This window comes from Podarcis muralis, chromosome 14, assembly GCF_964188315.1.
Source record: "Podarcis muralis chromosome 14, rPodMur119.hap1.1, whole genome shotgun sequence".
NCBI lineage: Eukaryota > Metazoa > Chordata > Lepidosauria > Squamata > Lacertidae > Podarcis > Podarcis muralis.
Genome location: NC_135668.1, coordinates 46,339,708 through 46,356,348, shown reverse-complemented (window position 1 = coordinate 46,356,348; position 16,641 = coordinate 46,339,708). Strand labels below are relative to the sequence as shown.

The 16,641-nt window shown below is 50.2% G+C and overlaps 1 protein-coding gene across 1 annotated transcript in view; it reads left to right on the top strand.

Annotated features, from left to right (window-relative positions):
* Positions 1-16,426, top strand: part of CLCN7 (chloride voltage-gated channel 7) — a 36,272-nt gene extending 19,846 nt beyond the window's left edge. The window contains exons 16-25 of the mRNA XM_028705886.2: positions 1,299-1,392; positions 3,428-3,597; positions 4,725-4,776; positions 6,499-6,626; positions 7,709-7,794; positions 8,469-8,601; positions 9,821-9,880; positions 11,672-11,848; positions 12,032-12,112; positions 14,346-16,426. Coding sequence (XP_028561719.2) covers positions 1,299-1,392; positions 3,428-3,597; positions 4,725-4,776; positions 6,499-6,626; positions 7,709-7,794; positions 8,469-8,601; positions 9,821-9,880; positions 11,672-11,848; positions 12,032-12,112; positions 14,346-14,432 — 1,068 coding nt within the window. The 3' untranslated portion in view covers positions 14,433-16,426. The remainder of the gene's footprint in view (positions 1-1,298; positions 1,393-3,427; positions 3,598-4,724; positions 4,777-6,498; positions 6,627-7,708; positions 7,795-8,468; positions 8,602-9,820; positions 9,881-11,671; positions 11,849-12,031; positions 12,113-14,345) is intronic.
* Positions 16,427-16,641: the final 215 nt, after the last annotated feature.

Genomic DNA, 16,641 nt, shown 5'->3' with positions numbered 1-16,641 from the left:
AAACCATAAGGGGAGGGAAACATAAGGGTCAGACTGAGTCCAAACCAAAGGCCAGGCAGAACAGCTCTGTCTTGCAGGCCCTGCGGAAAGATGTCGTCCCTCAGGGCCCCAGTCTCTTGGGACAGAGCGTTCCGCCAAGTCGGGGCCAGTACTGAAAAGGCCCTGGCCCTAGTTAAGGGTCTCTGAGAGCTGTAACTCTGTGAGGGGCAAACTACAGTGCCCAGAATTCTCTGAAGGCAAAAATGTGTTCCGGATGTGTTTTCAAGGCGCAATGTGTACACACGACTTCAGCCTTGCCCTTGTAGAGCGCGGCAGGGAGGAAGATGGCGGACAATTAGTCATCTGCTGCTGTTGTTTTCTGTGGCTCCCCCTGCTGTCCACCTCCCTGCTTTCAGCCCAATGGGAGCTAGCCGCTGTTGGTGAGATGCTGGGCGCATCCAGCTGGCAAAGTTGCGCAGCCGCTGCCCCCGGCAGTGAGCCCAAGTTTGCATGTAGCTTTGGCAAGCAAGACATTAACTCTCTGGCATCATGCAGAGAAGCTTTTGAAAATGTGTCTGTGTGTGTTTGGGGTGTGGGGGAATGGCTCTTCCTTTCATAAGTGAGCAGTGCTTTTACGAGAGGACAGCAGGCTGGTACACACATTTGCGATTTGATAACACCCCTGGGTTTATTTGCAAGCCCTTCTCAAACCAAATCTCTGAGCCGTTCCCTGCCCCAGATGTTAAACGGCTCAGGACTGCAATACCTCAAGGACCACCTCTTTCCATATGAACCTACCCGGACCCTGAGGTCATCTTCTGAGGCCATTCTTTGTGTGCCTCTTCCTCAGGAGGTCCGGGGGGGGGGTGGCAACACGAGAACGGACCTTCTCTGCAGTGGCTCCCCATCCATGGAATGCCTTCCCCAGGGATGTTCACCTGGTGCCCACCAGACAACCAGGCCTTTGGTTGTTCTGTTTGACATCCTACACCCTTTTAAAATGTGGCTCTTATTGGGTTGTTGTTTTTATTCTGATTATATACGTTGTCATCTTTTCTGTGAACTACCCTGAGACCTCCAGGTATAGGCTGGTATAATGATGATGATGATGATGATGATGATGATAATAATAATAATAATAATAATAATAATAATAATAATAATAATAATAATAATAATATTGAATCCAGTGCTCGTAAGGAACAGCAGCCTGTGGTGTTGGACCCCCGCTTCTTTTTTCTTTTCTTTTCTTTTCCTTTCCTTTCCTTTTTTACTTTTTACTGTGCCTGCAGTAACACGACTTCTCCTCTCCCCGCCAGCTCTTCTGTCCTGATGGCGAATACAACTCTATGGCTGCCGCCTTCTTCAACACACCAGAGAAGAGTGTCGTCCGCCTTTTTCATGACCCCCCAGGTCGGTTGCTCCCCAACTAGCAGCGTCCAACCATCGCCAATCGATGGGGGGATGTATTCTTCCTAATATTCTATAGCAGGGTTGGCTAGTTCCTGTCTCAGGGCCTAAATCTAGCTCCACGACCAGCAAATGTTATTCCCCCCTCCCAACAAGACCCCACTGATTTTGGTGACAGCATGTTTAGATGGATACACAGACAAACAATAATTATCTATCTATCTATCATCTATCTATCTTCTGAGCACAGTCTTTTCCCCCAAATTATTTTTATTGGTTTTCCAAATTTTTACAAATCAAACCAAATTACCTAATTTAATATAGTTTCTTTTTTTAAAAAATCAGGTTTCCGGCTCCAGTTGCAAACATATGTCCATCTTTTTCTCTTGTAGCCACATCAACTCTTCATTAATACAGTGGTGCCTCGCAAGACGAAATTAATCCATTCCGCGAGTCTCTTCGTCTTGCGGTTTTTTCGTCTTGCAAAGCATGGCTATTAGCGGCTTAGCGGCTATTAACGGCTTAGCGGCTTTAAGAAAAAGGAAACAAACTCGCAAGAACTCGCAAGACATTTCGTCTTGCGAAGCAAGCCCATAGGAAAATTCGTCTTGCGGAACGACTCAAAAAACGGAAAACCCTTTCGTCTAGCGAGTTTTTCGTCTTGCGAGGCATTCGTCTTGCGGGGCACCACTGTATCCATTTCATCCTTCACTTCTTGTTGTCCATTCCTATAGCCACCCCTTTTACAGTCTTTATAGGTCAAAACCAGCACTTTGAATTGGGCCTGGAAATTTATGTGATCTACCTGAATTACTGTGAATTGTTTTGGTTTGGTTTTTTTTTGTATTCGAGGTGGGTTTCATTTGCTTTTAAATTGCATGCCTCCGAAGAAGGAGAGCTCTCTCCAGCTCTGTGGGAGATGCAACTTGTTCCATCGCTTAATCTGCTCCCACAGTTAATGAGTCTCTTCTCCTTCCTCCCGCCCCCTCCAAACGTTTAGCCTAAATGTGCATTCCTGAAATCTAAAACGGGACGGCAGGGGGCTTGCAACAGTCCTTGGCTTTCCTCCTCTATAAAGGCTTTACCTGATGTTCCTGTGGCAGAGGAGCCGGATGAAGGAATTGAATTTTCTTTTCACAGTACCCTAGAGCCCAGCTTGGGATTTGTTCCCAAGTCCATGATTTGTTTTGCTGCACACAATGTTTTAATTAGGAAAGGCACATAGAGCTGCCCTAGCGGCTATTATCCATAGCTGTCAACGTTTCCCCTTTTTAAAGGGAAATTCCCTTATTCCAAATAGGATTCCTTGCAAGAAATGGGAAAAGTTGGCAGCTATGGTATTATCACAGGGAAGGTTAGGGTGATTTGGACATGTTTTAGATGTGTTGTGATACAGTCGTACCTTGCAAGTCGAACGGAATCCGTTCCGGAAGTCCGTTTGACTTCCAAAAACATTCAGAAACCAAAGTGCGGCTCCTGAGTGGCTGCAGGAGCTTCCTGCAATCAGAAGCCACGCCGGACGTTCAGCTTGCGAAAATCATTCGAAAACCGGAACACTCACTTCCGGGTTTTGATTGTTCGGGAGCCAAGGCCTTTGAAATCCAAGCTACGACTGTATTTTATGCATTGTGACTTGCAGTTATTTTTTATTGATCGTAGTTCAGTAATTATTGTAATTGTTAAGAGTGGATAAGTATTATTTGTCGATGTTTTGAGAGTTTATGTCGTTGTGTTTCCCAAACTTGGGTCTCAACCTGTTTTGGGACTACAGTTCCCATAACCCCTGACCACTGGTCCTACAACTCACTGATAGGAGTTGTAGTCCAAAACCAGCTAGAGACCCAAGTTTGGGAAACGTGGCTTCAACCTAATTTTTGGAACCAGGAAAAACCCAAAGATGGCTCTTGAGACCTGCTTCTTTGAGGGGCTAAAATGCATGCCCCCTGTAATAAGGTGGGAGCACCCTGCCGCATTGCTGAGCCAATCTTGCTGCTGGTCCCAGGTTGTGGGGAGTGATGCTCTTTGCTCTCCCTCTTAGGCACGTACGACCCCATGACTTTGGGGCTCTTCACCTTGATGTACTTCTTCCTGGCTTGTTGGACCTACGGGCTAACAGTTTCGGCAGGTGTCTTCATCCCCTCCCTGCTGATCGGGGCCGCCTGGGGCCGCCTCTTTGGCATCTCTCTCTCCTACATGACCAGCGGCTGGGTGAGTTGCCCTCACCTTGTGGTTTCGATCCTCTCTCCCCACCCGCCCACTCCATTACGGTCCGAAGAACCTTTGCAGAAAACAAGCCCCTGGTTTTCACGGGTGGGAGGGGAGCTGGGGAGACGGAGGGCGTTTGATCTTCGCCAGGAAGAAGAAGTGGAAGCTTTTCAGCTCTGAGGGCCTCCTGGCAGTTCCCTCACTGCGAGAAGTGAGGTTACAGGGAACCAGGCAGAGGGTCTTCTCAGTAGTGGTCGTTGTCTTCTTATCTGGCGATCCCTCGTAGCCAAGTAAGATTGCCTTCCATGAACACAGTTTTAAAAGTGAGTCCGTAAGTGACTGTGGAGGCTGATTCTGGACCCACACGTCCTTCCACAGTGGGGACATAGGTTTCCGGGCGGGAGTTGATCACGGTGAGGGTTTGCCAAGCGTGCCTTCTTCTTAGCGCGTTTCTCCCTTTCGTCCTGAGTTTGAGCATCTTCAAAGCACCTTTGGCAAAGGCTATTCTCCAATCGGAGCGCTCGCAGGCCAGTGTTTCCCTGTTGCCGGTGTTTATACTACATTTTTTGAGAGAGTCTTTGAACCCCTTTTGTTGGCCACCAGCATTACGCTTTCTGTTTTTAAGTTCAAAATAAAGCAGTTTCAGCAGTGGTGCCCGCCCCGTGAAACGCCCTCCTGTCAGATATCAAGCAGATAAACAACTATCTGACTTTCAGAAGACATTCTGAAGGCAGCCCTGTACAGAGTGTTTTTTTAATGCTTGAGGCTTTGTTGTGTTTTTAATATTTTGTTGGGAGCCACCCAGAGTGGTTGAGGCAACCCAGTCAGATGGGCAGCAAGCCAGCCTTCCTCCCCTGGGGGTTCCCCAGCTGGTGGCTCCCCTTCCCCTCCCCTGCAACCCATCAGTCCATGACACCTAACCGTCCCCTTGGCCTAGAGATCCACCACCACCGGTCTAGGCAAGTAGGGGGCAGATGCCATGCCCCAGTTGGTTACTGCTGTTCACGGTGTGAAAGGTCCATTTCTCCAGTGAATTGGGGAGGGAGGGGGCCTGGAGCGGAGACCCTCCGACCTCCTGCTTAGTCCCGCTATCCTGAGCGTTGACTGTTCCTCTCTCTTGGGGCTTTCAGATCTGGGCCGACCCAGGGAAGTATGCCTTGATGGGAGCCGCGGCACAGCTGGGTGAGTGATGCACGTCTGGGGCAGGGAGGAGAAAGGGGCGCAGCTTATTCAGAAGTGGGAAGGTGGGTCTTGCCCCAGTGGGACGGTGCAGGTCAGGCTTTAACCCTTTAACCGAACTTTCTTTCCTGGGCCCCGTCTGCACCAGGCATTTAAGCATCCTCATCTTGCTTTAAACAATCATGGCTCCTTCTGCAAATAATAATAATAACCCTGGGAGTTATGGCTTATAAAGGTATGCTTTGTTAAAAGAATTCTGTTCTCCTCACAGAGCTGTGATTCCCAAGAGTAGTTTGAGACATCTGAAGGCAGCCCTGTATAGGGAAGTTTTTAATGTTTGATGTGTTTTAAATATTGTGTTGGGAGCCACCCAGAGTGGCTGAGGCAATCAAGGCAGATTAATAATGAAATTATATTATACTACCGTATTTTTCTGTGTATGAGACATCCCTGTGTATAAGACGACTCCTATTTTTTGAGCCCAAAATTAAGAAATAAATTTATTTATATATTTAATTGCAACATTCCGTGTATAAGTTGACCCCCAATTTTAAACTTAAAAAATTTGGGGGGCAACAGTCTTATACATAGAAAAATACAGTAGATTAGATTAGATTATAATGAACTATATCTGCTTTGTGTCTATGTAGCACAAGGATGAGAAACCTCTGGCCTTCCAGCTATCGGACTACAACACCCATCATCCTTGACCATTGGCCACACTGGCTGGGGCCGATGGGAGCTGGAGTCCAACCAGCTTTCTCACTGCTGGTTTAGCCGTTCAGTCTTTTTTTTTTTTTAGAACCTTTTCAGAAAGGGGTTCAGCTTTGTCCTGCTCTTTTAAAACGGCTATGGCACTAATTACAGGTTTGCTCTGAGGAAGGACAGTAGCTCAGTATGAATAAAAAAACCACGTATTGCATTATTTGGTAGGCCACAGCAGCACAAGGGGAGTTAATGAAATTTAAAGCAGATAACAGGAACCACTCCTCACTGTTTGAAATTAGAAATCAAAAAAATTAAATAATAATTGGATTCATAAAATCAAAACATATTCCTGTTGAAACATAAAACACATTAAGACATGTTCTTAAAATAGCACACATTACTGATTTGTGGGCATCTACCTGCCTCGAGGGGACGCGGGTGGCGCTGTGGGTTAAACCACAGAGCCTAGGACTTGCTGATCAGAAGGTTGGTGGTTCGAATCCCCGCGACGGGGTGAGCTCCCATTGCTCAGTCCCTGCTCCTGCCAACCTAGCAGTTCGAAAGCACATCAGAGTGCAAGTAGATAAATAGGTACCGCTCCGGCGGGAAGGTAAACGGCGTTTCCGTGCACTGCTCTGGTTCGCCAGAAGCGGCTTAGTCATGCTGGCCACACGACCCGGAAGCTGTACGCCGGCTCCCTGGGCCAATAAAGCGAGATGAGTGCCGCAACCCCAGAGTCGTCCACGACTGGACCTAACGGTCAGGGGTCCCTTTACCTTTACCTGGCTCGAGAGACAATGGAGTGTGCTTCCTGGGGTGAAGTCAAACCGCTGTGTTAGCGGGTGCAATCCTAGGCAGTGCCTATGGAGGTCCTGGGCCCATTCTCATGTTGCCACCCTCTGGACCTCTCGAGGAGGAGGCACACAAAGGAGGGTCTCAGAGGATGATCTCAGGGTCCGGGTTGGTTCATATGGGGAGAGGCCATCCTTGAGGTCCAACCCAGTCTTGTCTTCCTAGGGGGCATTGTGAGGATGACGCTCAGCCTGACGGTTATCATGATGGAGGCGACAGGCAACGTCACCTACGGCTTCCCAATCATGCTGGTGCTGATGACGGCCAAGATTGTGGGGGATTATTTTGTCGAGGTGAGGGTCTGCCTGCGGCTGCTGGTCGTGCCAGCCACCTAGAACCTCCCTCTCCAGGGGGACTCTACCACGGAACGCCAGTCGCTGGGGTGCAGCATTCGGTGGGGCAGAATTGCCTCTGTGCCCTGCTGGTGGGCTTCGTGGAGGCCTGTGACTGGCCACAGTGGAAAGAGGGTTTCTGGGCTAGATTTCCCCGCCTTGGTCTGACCCAGCAGGGCTGTTCTTGTGACCCAGAGGACAGGACAGGCCTGGAGGTTTTACATATTCCACGTTTCATTCTGCATGGCACTGCTTGGTTTAGCGGTTGGTTGGTTAGCCTGGGGGAAAGGCCAGATATAATTCTTAACAAATACATTCTGCACCAAGAAAGGCCAAACTGTGAACCAGCCACCGTATTTTCTTGTGTATAACAAGCCCCCGTGTATAAGACACCCCCTGTTTTGGAGGACTCAGATTTAAAAAAATAAATTACCATATAGCATATATACAACACAAAAAACAGCGACAATTTGTTGTTGACAAAGGAGAGCTGGACATATAAAGGGCCCCATTACCTTCAGTAGCTTAGGGCCTCATCAAACCTCAATCCAGCCCTGGGTAAGGGTCACAGCCATCGTTCTGCCCCTTTAAACTCTAGCTCCGCAAACCAGGGGCATTATGCCCCCAGTAGACTGCCCACTAGGCAATGCAGCCTTCAGGCTGCGAAAGCTTCCTCAGCCCTGCTGTACATATTACCGTATTGGCCTGAATATAAGCCACACTATTTTCGCAAATTCCGACCGTGAAAAGTTAAAAGTGCAGCTTAAATTTGCAAACTTACAAAAATGGGCTTTTACAATATCGCTGCTGAAACAGACATACGGTAAAATGGAACCAAAATAACGTTTTATTGTCGATTTGCGAGTTTAAGACTGTTTATCCCACTTGCGGGTCCTCTCTGGTACCTGTAGGATTTGTTGTTGACAAAGGACAGCTGGGCATATAAAGGACCCCATTACCTTCAGTAGTTTAGGGCCTCACCAAACCTATATCTGGCCCTGCCCACCAGGTGTGCCCCAGCTCACAATTTCTTCTCTTTCCAGGGTTTGTATGACATGCACATCCAGCTTCAGAGTGTTCCCTTCCTGCACTGGGAAGCCCCTGTCACATCCCACTCGTTTACCGCCAGGTAAGCTGACAGGATCAGGCCACAGCAGGGTTTGTACTGGTTCTCGGTGTATGGAAAAAACCAAAAATGCTGCTGGTGGTATTACTGTTCTTAAATATACCATCCCACCCTACATCAGCAGCGGGGTTGCAGCGTTTTAAAATCCAGCGTTGAAACAAATAACAAATCGAGTCCCGAAAGCACACAACCCAAATCTGACCCTGACAAATTCAGGGAGACCTCATTCTTTGTATGTTTTAATCTGGGAAGTTGTCTTATACCAAGTGAGAACATTGGACCATCAAACTCACTGAGCTTTCAGGTGGGGGATGTTTTCCCATCCCTGCCTGGGGATGCTGGGAACTGAACCTAGGACCTTATGAGTGCAAGGCATGAGCTCTAAGACCTTCCTGCAACAGCAAAGCAAGATGCTAGTCCCCATGACAATGAACAAAGGGGCTTGTTTAAAGAGGGAGTGTAGGGGGCCGAGTCAAAAGGCCAGGGTAACAGATCTGTGTCTTCAGCATTATCCGAAAGCCGTGTACCGGAGAAGCCAGGTGCTCCTCTTTGTGTGTGGAAGGAATTTCCACAACGAAGGGGGCCACCACAGAGAAGGCCCCGCAGTCCACACTCCTTCCCTCTGTGGGCTTTTAACGTGATCTCTGTGTGTTGTTTCATTTTCCCCCCCTCTGCAGAGAAGTGATGAGCACCCCGGTGACCTCCCTCCGAAGGATTGAGAAAGTGGGCGTCATTGTGGACATCCTCAGTGATACGTCGTCCAACCACAACGGGTTCCCTGTGGTGGAGAGCATTCCAGGCAGCGATCAGGTAGGGCGGCGGGAACTGACTTGGGTGCCTTGATGCTCGGAACCCTGTTTCTTGGAGAAAAGGTTAGGAAAGGGCCATGCCTCAGCAGAGGGCACCTGCTTCTCATGTAGATCGTCCCAGGTCCAATCGCCAGGTAGGGCTGGGAAAAAACCCTGTTTGACACCTTTGGAAGGCCATTTCTGACTGCCAGTGTCGACAGTATTGGGCTAGATGGAGCAAAGGTCCGGCTAAGGCAGGCTCCTACATTTTTTAAGGCCCACTTGCGGAACTTGAGTAAAATGCGTACGTGTGTTCGTAAGATGTATTAGGTATTGTCTTATTTATTACATTTATGCACTGCCATTGTGTGGTGGTGCTGTGGGTTAAACCACAGAGCCTAGGACTTGCCGATCAGAAGGTTGGCGGTTCAAATCCCCGCAACGGGGTGAGCTCCCGTTGCTCAGTCCCTGCTCCTGCCAACCTAGCAGTTCAAAAGCACGTCAATGTGCAAGTAGATCAATAGGTACCGCTCCTGCGGGAAGGTAAACGGCGTTTCCGTGCGCTGCTCTGGTTTGCCAGAAGCAGCTTAGTCATGCTGGCCACATGACCCAGAAGCTGTACGCCAGCTCCCTTGGCCAGTAAAGCGAGATGAGCGCCGCAACCCCAAAGTCGGTCACGACTGGACCTAATGGTCAGGGGACCCTTTTATTGTCTCCCAAAGAGCTCAGTGTCCCGTTTAAATCTCCCAACAGCCCTGTGTGGTAGGTCAGGCTGAGAGATGGTGACTGGCCCAAGGTCACACACCCAGTGAGCTTCATGGCTGGATGGCTGGATTCGAACCCTGGTCTCCCAGGTTGTAGTGTATTACTCTAACCACTGCACTACAGTGCCTTGGGAAAACAAGCCCCTTCTTTTAGTATCTGTCTTGCATGCCCACCAGGGCAAGGTAACAACTCTTCAATTTTTTGAGGCACAGGCGGGGTTTGAACCCATGATCTTCAATTTACCAGATTGATTCCCATCGCTCGTACAGTGTACTTGCAGGTTTATAATTCTGAGCGAAGAAAACCGCAAAATGACAACAAACTAATTCTGAAATAAGCTCCAGGGGAAACAACAGCAGCAGCCCAGATGTTTAAATGCCTGGTTGTCCTTCCTGGTGTCTAAAATCATGTGGAAAGGATGGGTGGGGAATTGTTGGGGCCAAGAGGCACCCCAATGACAGCCTCTCTCCTTGCAGGCAGCGGGACTGCGAGGCCTGATCCTGCGCTCCCAGCTGATTGTTCTCCTGAAGCACAAGGTGAGGGCCGCGGCTCAGTCACAGAGCATCTCCTCTGGCATGTTTCAGTTTCTTTCGCTGTTAATGTTTTGAACGACTATTATTGATAATTTGAATATATCTCAGAAGCCGCTTGGAGTTCTTCCCTATAATCAAGGGGTATATAAATTTGGTTAAATAAAAACAATCAAACAAAGCACTGCAGGGAATGGGGAACCTGGTCCTCCTCCGGATGTTGGACTACAATTCCCATCAGCCCCAGCCAGCGTGGTCAGGTTGATGGGAGTTGTAGTCCAGCAACATCTGGATTGGGGCGCAGGTTCCCCACTCCTGCTCTGCTGCCAGACTGGTCGGCTTCTCTGGGTCGTATGTGACTTAAAGTCACTGCGTGAGCAAAACGACTTCTGGTTGTGGTGGCGGAGCTCCCCCTCCTCTTCCTCTGCACGCCTCTTAACCCATCTACTCCTGGGGTTCCCCCCAACCCTCCAGAACAGATCTGGGGTGTGTGTGGTGTGAGGAGGCAGAAGGGAATATCCAGTGTGCAAACAGAAGTCGCAAGAACATAAGGCAGCCTTTCTCAACCTGTGGGTCCCCAGATGTTGTTGAACTACAACTCCCATCACCCCTAGCTAGCAAGGCCACAGAGCTCAGGGACGATGGGAGTTGTAGTCCAACAACATCTGGGGACCCACAGGTTGAGAACCGCTGACGTAAGGGGAGCCCTGTGGATCTGGCCCAAGAGCTCACCTAGTCCAGCATCCTGTTCTCACTGTGGTCGACGAGATGCCTGTGGGAAACCCCCGAGCACAAGAGCCCTCTCCCCTCCTGCGGTTCCCAGCAAGCAAACTTTAGAAGAATTGCTGCCTCCGATTATGGAAACAGAGCATAGCAATGATGGGCAGAAGCCTTCCGTCGATTGGCCCAGTTTGTTCTTGTTCTTATGTAATTTTGGTGTTTTTATCTTGCCTTTTAATGGAGTGCGCAGCCCCAAGATCTATGGATGAAGGACGGTATGCAAGTTTAATTTAGAATAATAATAATAATAATAATAATAATAATTATAATAATAATAATAATACAGGGGTACCTCAGGTTAAGTACTTAATTCATTCCAGAGTTCCGTTCTTAACCTGAAACTGTTCTTAACCTGAGGTACCACTTTAGCTAATGGGGCCTCCTGCTGCCGCCGCACGATTTCTGTTCTCATCCTGAAGCAAAGTTCTTAACCCGAGGAACTATTTCTGGGTTAGCGGAGTCTGTAACCTGAAGCGTCTGTAACCTGAAGCGTCTGTAACCCGAGGTACCACTGTAATAAACCCATTCCAGGTTGGTGGCCATCACTGTCTCCCTGCAGGAGAGAGTCCCGTAACTGCAGCAACAACAAACAATAACAATTTTATTAAAATTGTATACCAAACTTTGTCCGTAGATCTTGGGGCGGTTCGCAGCATAAAATCACAATATAAAAAAAAACAAAATTCGCAGCATAAAATCGCAATTTAAAAAAGCACAAAATGCATAATAAAAAAGACCAAAAACGAATAAGCCCCCCTCCCCTCCCGCAAAGCATTGACATCCGATGCCCCTTTTTAAATCAGCCCGAGGCCTGGTTGAAGAGGCACGTTTTCGCCTAATCCAACATTTGGTTTCAAGTCGTGGTGCGGTTGGAGTCAACCCTCTCTGCAGGATGGGAGGGTTCCCCAGGCAGCAGGAGGACTTGGGGGAACCCCAGGGAAGAGGGCAGCAAGCCTGGGCTAGCGGGCATCCCTGTCCGTTTGCCCTGTGCCACCACCATGCCTGACCCCCTTTTAGGTCTTCGTGGAGAGAGCCAACCTGTCCCTGGTGCAGCGGCGGCTGAAGCTGAAGGACTTCCGGGACGCCTACCCCCGCTTCCCCCCCATCCAGTCGATCCACGTCTCCCAGGACGAGCGCGAGTGCATGATGGACCTGACCGAATTCATGAACCCCTCACCTTACACCGTGCCCTTGGTAGGACCGGGTTGAGGGCGGCAACGTCTATTGCTTTGAAGGCATCTCAAGGGAGGGATGCTGCTGGAGACGAGGGCTTCCTCGTCCCGTAACAGCATCCTGGGTTGTTTTCGTTTTACTGGGGTGGGGGTGGGGGAAACTCATTGCCTTTCTCTTGTCTAATATGATTTCCCCGGTTTGCAGGAAGCCACCCTAACGAGGGTTTACAAGTTGTTCCGGGCCCTGGGCTTGCGCCACCTCGTGGTGGTGGATAATCATAACCAGGTGAGTCAAGGCTGGAAGAAACATCTTGCTCGAGATGGCAGGAGATCTCAAGGAAGTGGTCTTGCAGCCCAATGTCAGTGGCTGGACAGAGGAGGAATGGTGGAGGCCACCCGCCTCTTCTCCTGAACCTTCCCAAGAACAGGAGGACAGTATAGATTTAGAACAGTGGTTTGCAGAAGGGCATCGTTCAGAGGCTGCAGAGGGGAGAAGCTGGGAAATATTGGGAGAGGGGCAAGAAGAAGACGAAGCACTGGGGAGAGGCAGCTGACAGACTCAGTATTCTTGGAGAGCATTCCTGACCCCCCCCCCCTCCCAGGACCAGGCAGGCATTGAGGGTAGGAGAACAGAAGGCTCAGAGGCAGAAAGCTCAGATTAGCCATCACAGGGATGACGTAGGATAGGAGAGATGGAGCGGGTGGGATTTTATTCAGAGCAACGCCATTATTTTAGGGAGGCTGTATTCTTTTGTATCTCTCTGTGAACTATGGAATAAATTACTTGGTAAGAACTCTTGTTCATCTCCTTGCTGGCTGCCAGCAGGGGAGGGATCGGATTCCCTGAAGCCTGACACCCAGTGGCAGAGCTCACCTTTTGCATGGGGAGGGTCCCAGGTTTGAGTCCCTGTCTCTCCAGGTAGGGTTGGGGAAGACCCTCTCTGTTGGGGATCCTGGACAGCTGGGCTAGATAGACCAGTAGTCTGACCCAGGCATTAATGTAGCCTTTTGTCTTCTTTACATTTTTTACTTTATTATTGTTATTATTGTTATTATTATTATTATTTCCTAATGAATTGATTATAGTGGATACTCAGGTTGCGAACGTGATCCATGCGGGAAGCACATTCGCAACCCGCAGCTGTGTGTCTGCGCATGCGCGGGTTGCGATTCAGCGCTTCTGTGCATGCGCAAAGCATGATCGCCGAAGCCCGGAATTAACCCGTTTCAGTACTTCCGGGTTTCAACGGTCCGTAACCTGAAAAAATGCAACCTGAAGCGTCTGTAACCTGAGGTATGACTGTATTAGTTTCATTTTATCCCACCTTTTCTCAGAACCAAAATTCAAGGCAACTCACAGAAGTTTAAAACAAACGCAGATAGAATCTTAGCAGTGTAGAGTTGGAAGGGAGCCCCATCCAGGTCCTCTAGTCCAGCCCCCGTGCAGTGCAGGAGGACCTGTATGGGGTTGAACCCACGACCTTGGCATGATCATCGCCGCGCTCTAGCCAAGTGATCTGGGCAGCTAGCTAAGCACATATAACACATAGAAACATAGAAAAGATAATGGCTAAAGGGTAAACTGTAATGGAATGTAAATGCCAATCTATTAAAACACTGATAGCAGAAACAGACAGACAAACGAAAAGCCCTTTTCTAAAAGGCAGTCAGTTCCCAAAAGCCTGTTGGAATAACAGTCTTTACCTGCCAGGGGAAAGACAGCAAGGAGGGAGGCAGTCTAGCTCATGGGTAGGCAAACTAAGGCCTGGGGGCCGGTCCTTTTATTTAAAATGCATCTCTGGGTTATTTGTGGGGCATAGGAATTCATTCATTCCCCCCCCCCCCCCAAAAAAAAATATAGTCCGGCCCCCCACAAGATCTAAGGGGCAGTGGACCGGCCCCCTGCTGAAAAGGTTTGCTGACCCCTGGTCTAGCTTCTCCAGGGATGGAGTTCCAAAGTCTGGGAGCAGATTCCCATCAGCCTCAGCAAACATGGTCACTTGTCAGGGAAAATGTGAGTCTAGCAGCTTCTGAAGCACCTCCACATTTGGGTACCTCTGGGTTAGAAGCACCTCTTAGGTGGCACTGTGGTCTAAACCACTGAGCCTCTTGGGCTTGCTTATCAGAAGGTCGGCAGTTCAAATCCGTGTGACACTGGTGAGCTCCTGTTGCTCTGTCCCAGCTCCTGCCAACCTAGCAGTTCGAAAGCACACCAGTGCAAGTAGATAAATAGGTACCGCTGCGGTGGGAAGGTAAACGGTGTTTCCATGTGCTCTGGTTTCCAACACAGTGTCCCGTTGAGGCTTAGTCCTGCTGGCCACATAACCCGGAAAGCTGTCTGCGGACAAACGCCGGCTCCCTCAGCCTGAAAGCGAGATGAGCGCCGCAACCCCATAGTCGCCTTTGACTGGACTTAACCATCTAGGGGTCCTTTACCTTTTTGCCTAGAAGCACCTCTGCTCAGGGCCTGGTTCTGCCGCTCCCGAGTGACCTGAAATTCTGCCTTTTTCTCTCTATAGGTGGTGGGTCTGGTCACACGGAAGGATCTGGCCCGATATCGCCTGGGGAAGGAAGGCTTGGAGGAGCTGCCCCTGGCGCAGACGTGACTTTGCCGCTGGGTGCTGCGGACCTTGCTGTGCACCAGGCTCTCGCCAGCCTCCCAGCGCCGTTGCCCTTGGGAGACCGCGGACGTGAAGCCAAACGCCAAAACGCCCGGCGTGTGGAGTCCCGCACTTTGCTGTGTCCCCGGCGTCTCCTCCTTGTCGCCATTCTCATCTTTCTTCAGCCTTGCGCTCCTCTCGCCATCCTGACCTTGGGTTCTTCGCACGGGACTGCAGATAGGCTCTGTACAATTGCTTTGGGGTCCCCTGGGGCTTCAGGAGGGGCGTCCCCCACAATTGGAGAGAGGCAGCTGCCTGGGAGTCCCTGTCTCTGTTACAGACCTGGGCTGGGAGGTGTGTGTGTGTGTGTGTGTGTCCATTTCTGACCAAGCTTTCTTCCTCTGGCCCAGCTACTGCCAATTGTGCCTTCCAAGACTCGCTACCACCCCCGTTTTGTCAATCCTGCTGTGCAAAAAATGCTCTGAGCAATGCTGGACTGGAGACCCTGGCTGGCATTTCCTGGGAACAGTCGCAACGCACCTCCCATACAGCTCAATGTTGTCGTTTTTAACTTGTGTGTGAAGCAAGGGAGCGGGGACTGAACTGTGGTCCTCCTCCAGGTTGCTGCTGGACACCCCCATCTCTGTGGCCAGTGATCAGGGCTGGTGGACTCAATAAGAATCTGCTTAGCCGCCCTGATTTAACATTACCAGGCATGTTGACAGAATTGGGCAGTGTGAGGGTGGCCTTTTCCCAATCCAGCCACTGCGCCAAGAGCTCACCACGCAGCTGTGAAACTCTGGCAACTCAGCAATGTCCCAGCCCTGCTCCCTTACCCTTAGATCTCTCTTCCTCCCAAATCCTTCACACCCAGGCTGAGATTGTGGGGAGCCCTCGCGGCGGCAGCGCTCCCTCCCTCTGGATCTGCAGCTGTGAAGAGCTTGCGCCGCTGGGCTTGTGTACAGCCCCTTGTCCTCACCCGCCACTCCCAGGCGGAGAGTCTTCCCGATAGGTTCAGAGGGTCTTTCTCCCCCACCCCTTATAAACAGCAGCCTGCCTTCGTTCATGGTTGTTTGGATCCACTTTCTCTCCCCCACCCCACTCCTAATTCTCACACTGCCTTGTGCCTGTTTGCATGTTTAGCTGGCGGTAGGGAAGATTACAGTGGAGGCCAGTCCGGTAGGGCAAATTGGGCGCCGCCCCGCCAATATCAGCCTGCAACCCCCCTGGGGAAAAACAAAACCCTGCCTGCCTTCTTACAAGCAATCCTGTCTGTGTTAGCTTCCTCCTCTATGTTCAGCTGGAAGACTTAGCTAGAAATAGCTGGCTCTGCCTGGCTCTGGCCTTGGCGCCACCTACTGTTGGGCTCCCTGCCTTTCGCCCATTGGGCTCCAGCCACCACTGCAGAAGAGAAGTAGAGCCCAAGCAGCTTGAAGGAACGCCCTTATGGGCAGGAAGGGCAGGTGAGCTGGGCGGGTGGCGTTTTGGCAAGAAGCACCCAGTTTAACAAGATGCAGGACCAAACCAATGTGCCCACTTCAACCTGAAGCAGCCTGTCTCACCCCCAAGGACTGGGGCCTCCTCTTTTCAGCCTCTGTGTACATCTGGGCATGCTTGCCCAGAGCTTCTAATAGCATAGGGAGGGAGGAAAGGAATCCAGGGGAGGATTTAGCAAAGGGCAAACGGGCCTCCCTAAGCTTATAGTAAGGTTTTCTCTATTTTGGACTACAACTCCCATCATCCCTAGCTAACAGGACCAGTGGTCAGGGATGATGGGAATTGTAGTCTCAAAACATCTGGAGGGCCGGAGTTTGCCTATGCCTGCTTTACAGGCTTGGTGTGAGGGGTGTTGGCAGTCATCAGGCCCATTTCCCGGCTCCTGGTCCTTCCCCACATCTGGCAGACACCTGTCTCCTCTGCTGTTTTCTATCACGTGGAACACCTGGTGGAAGAGTTCTCTTTTTTGTGCTGAAATTAAAAAGGAAACTATTTATACTTTTGCTCGCTCTCTCTCTCTCTCTCTCTCTCTCTCCTGTGTTGTGCTTACTTCCTTATCCTAAAGGACGTATGAGGAGCTGGATCAGGCCAGTGGCCCATCTGGTTCAGCATTCTGCTCTCAACAGCTGCCCATTATGGGAAACCCAAGAGGGCAACAGTACTCCCCCTCCCCACTTCTGATTCCTGTTGCTGCAATATCTCTGGTATTGAATAGGTT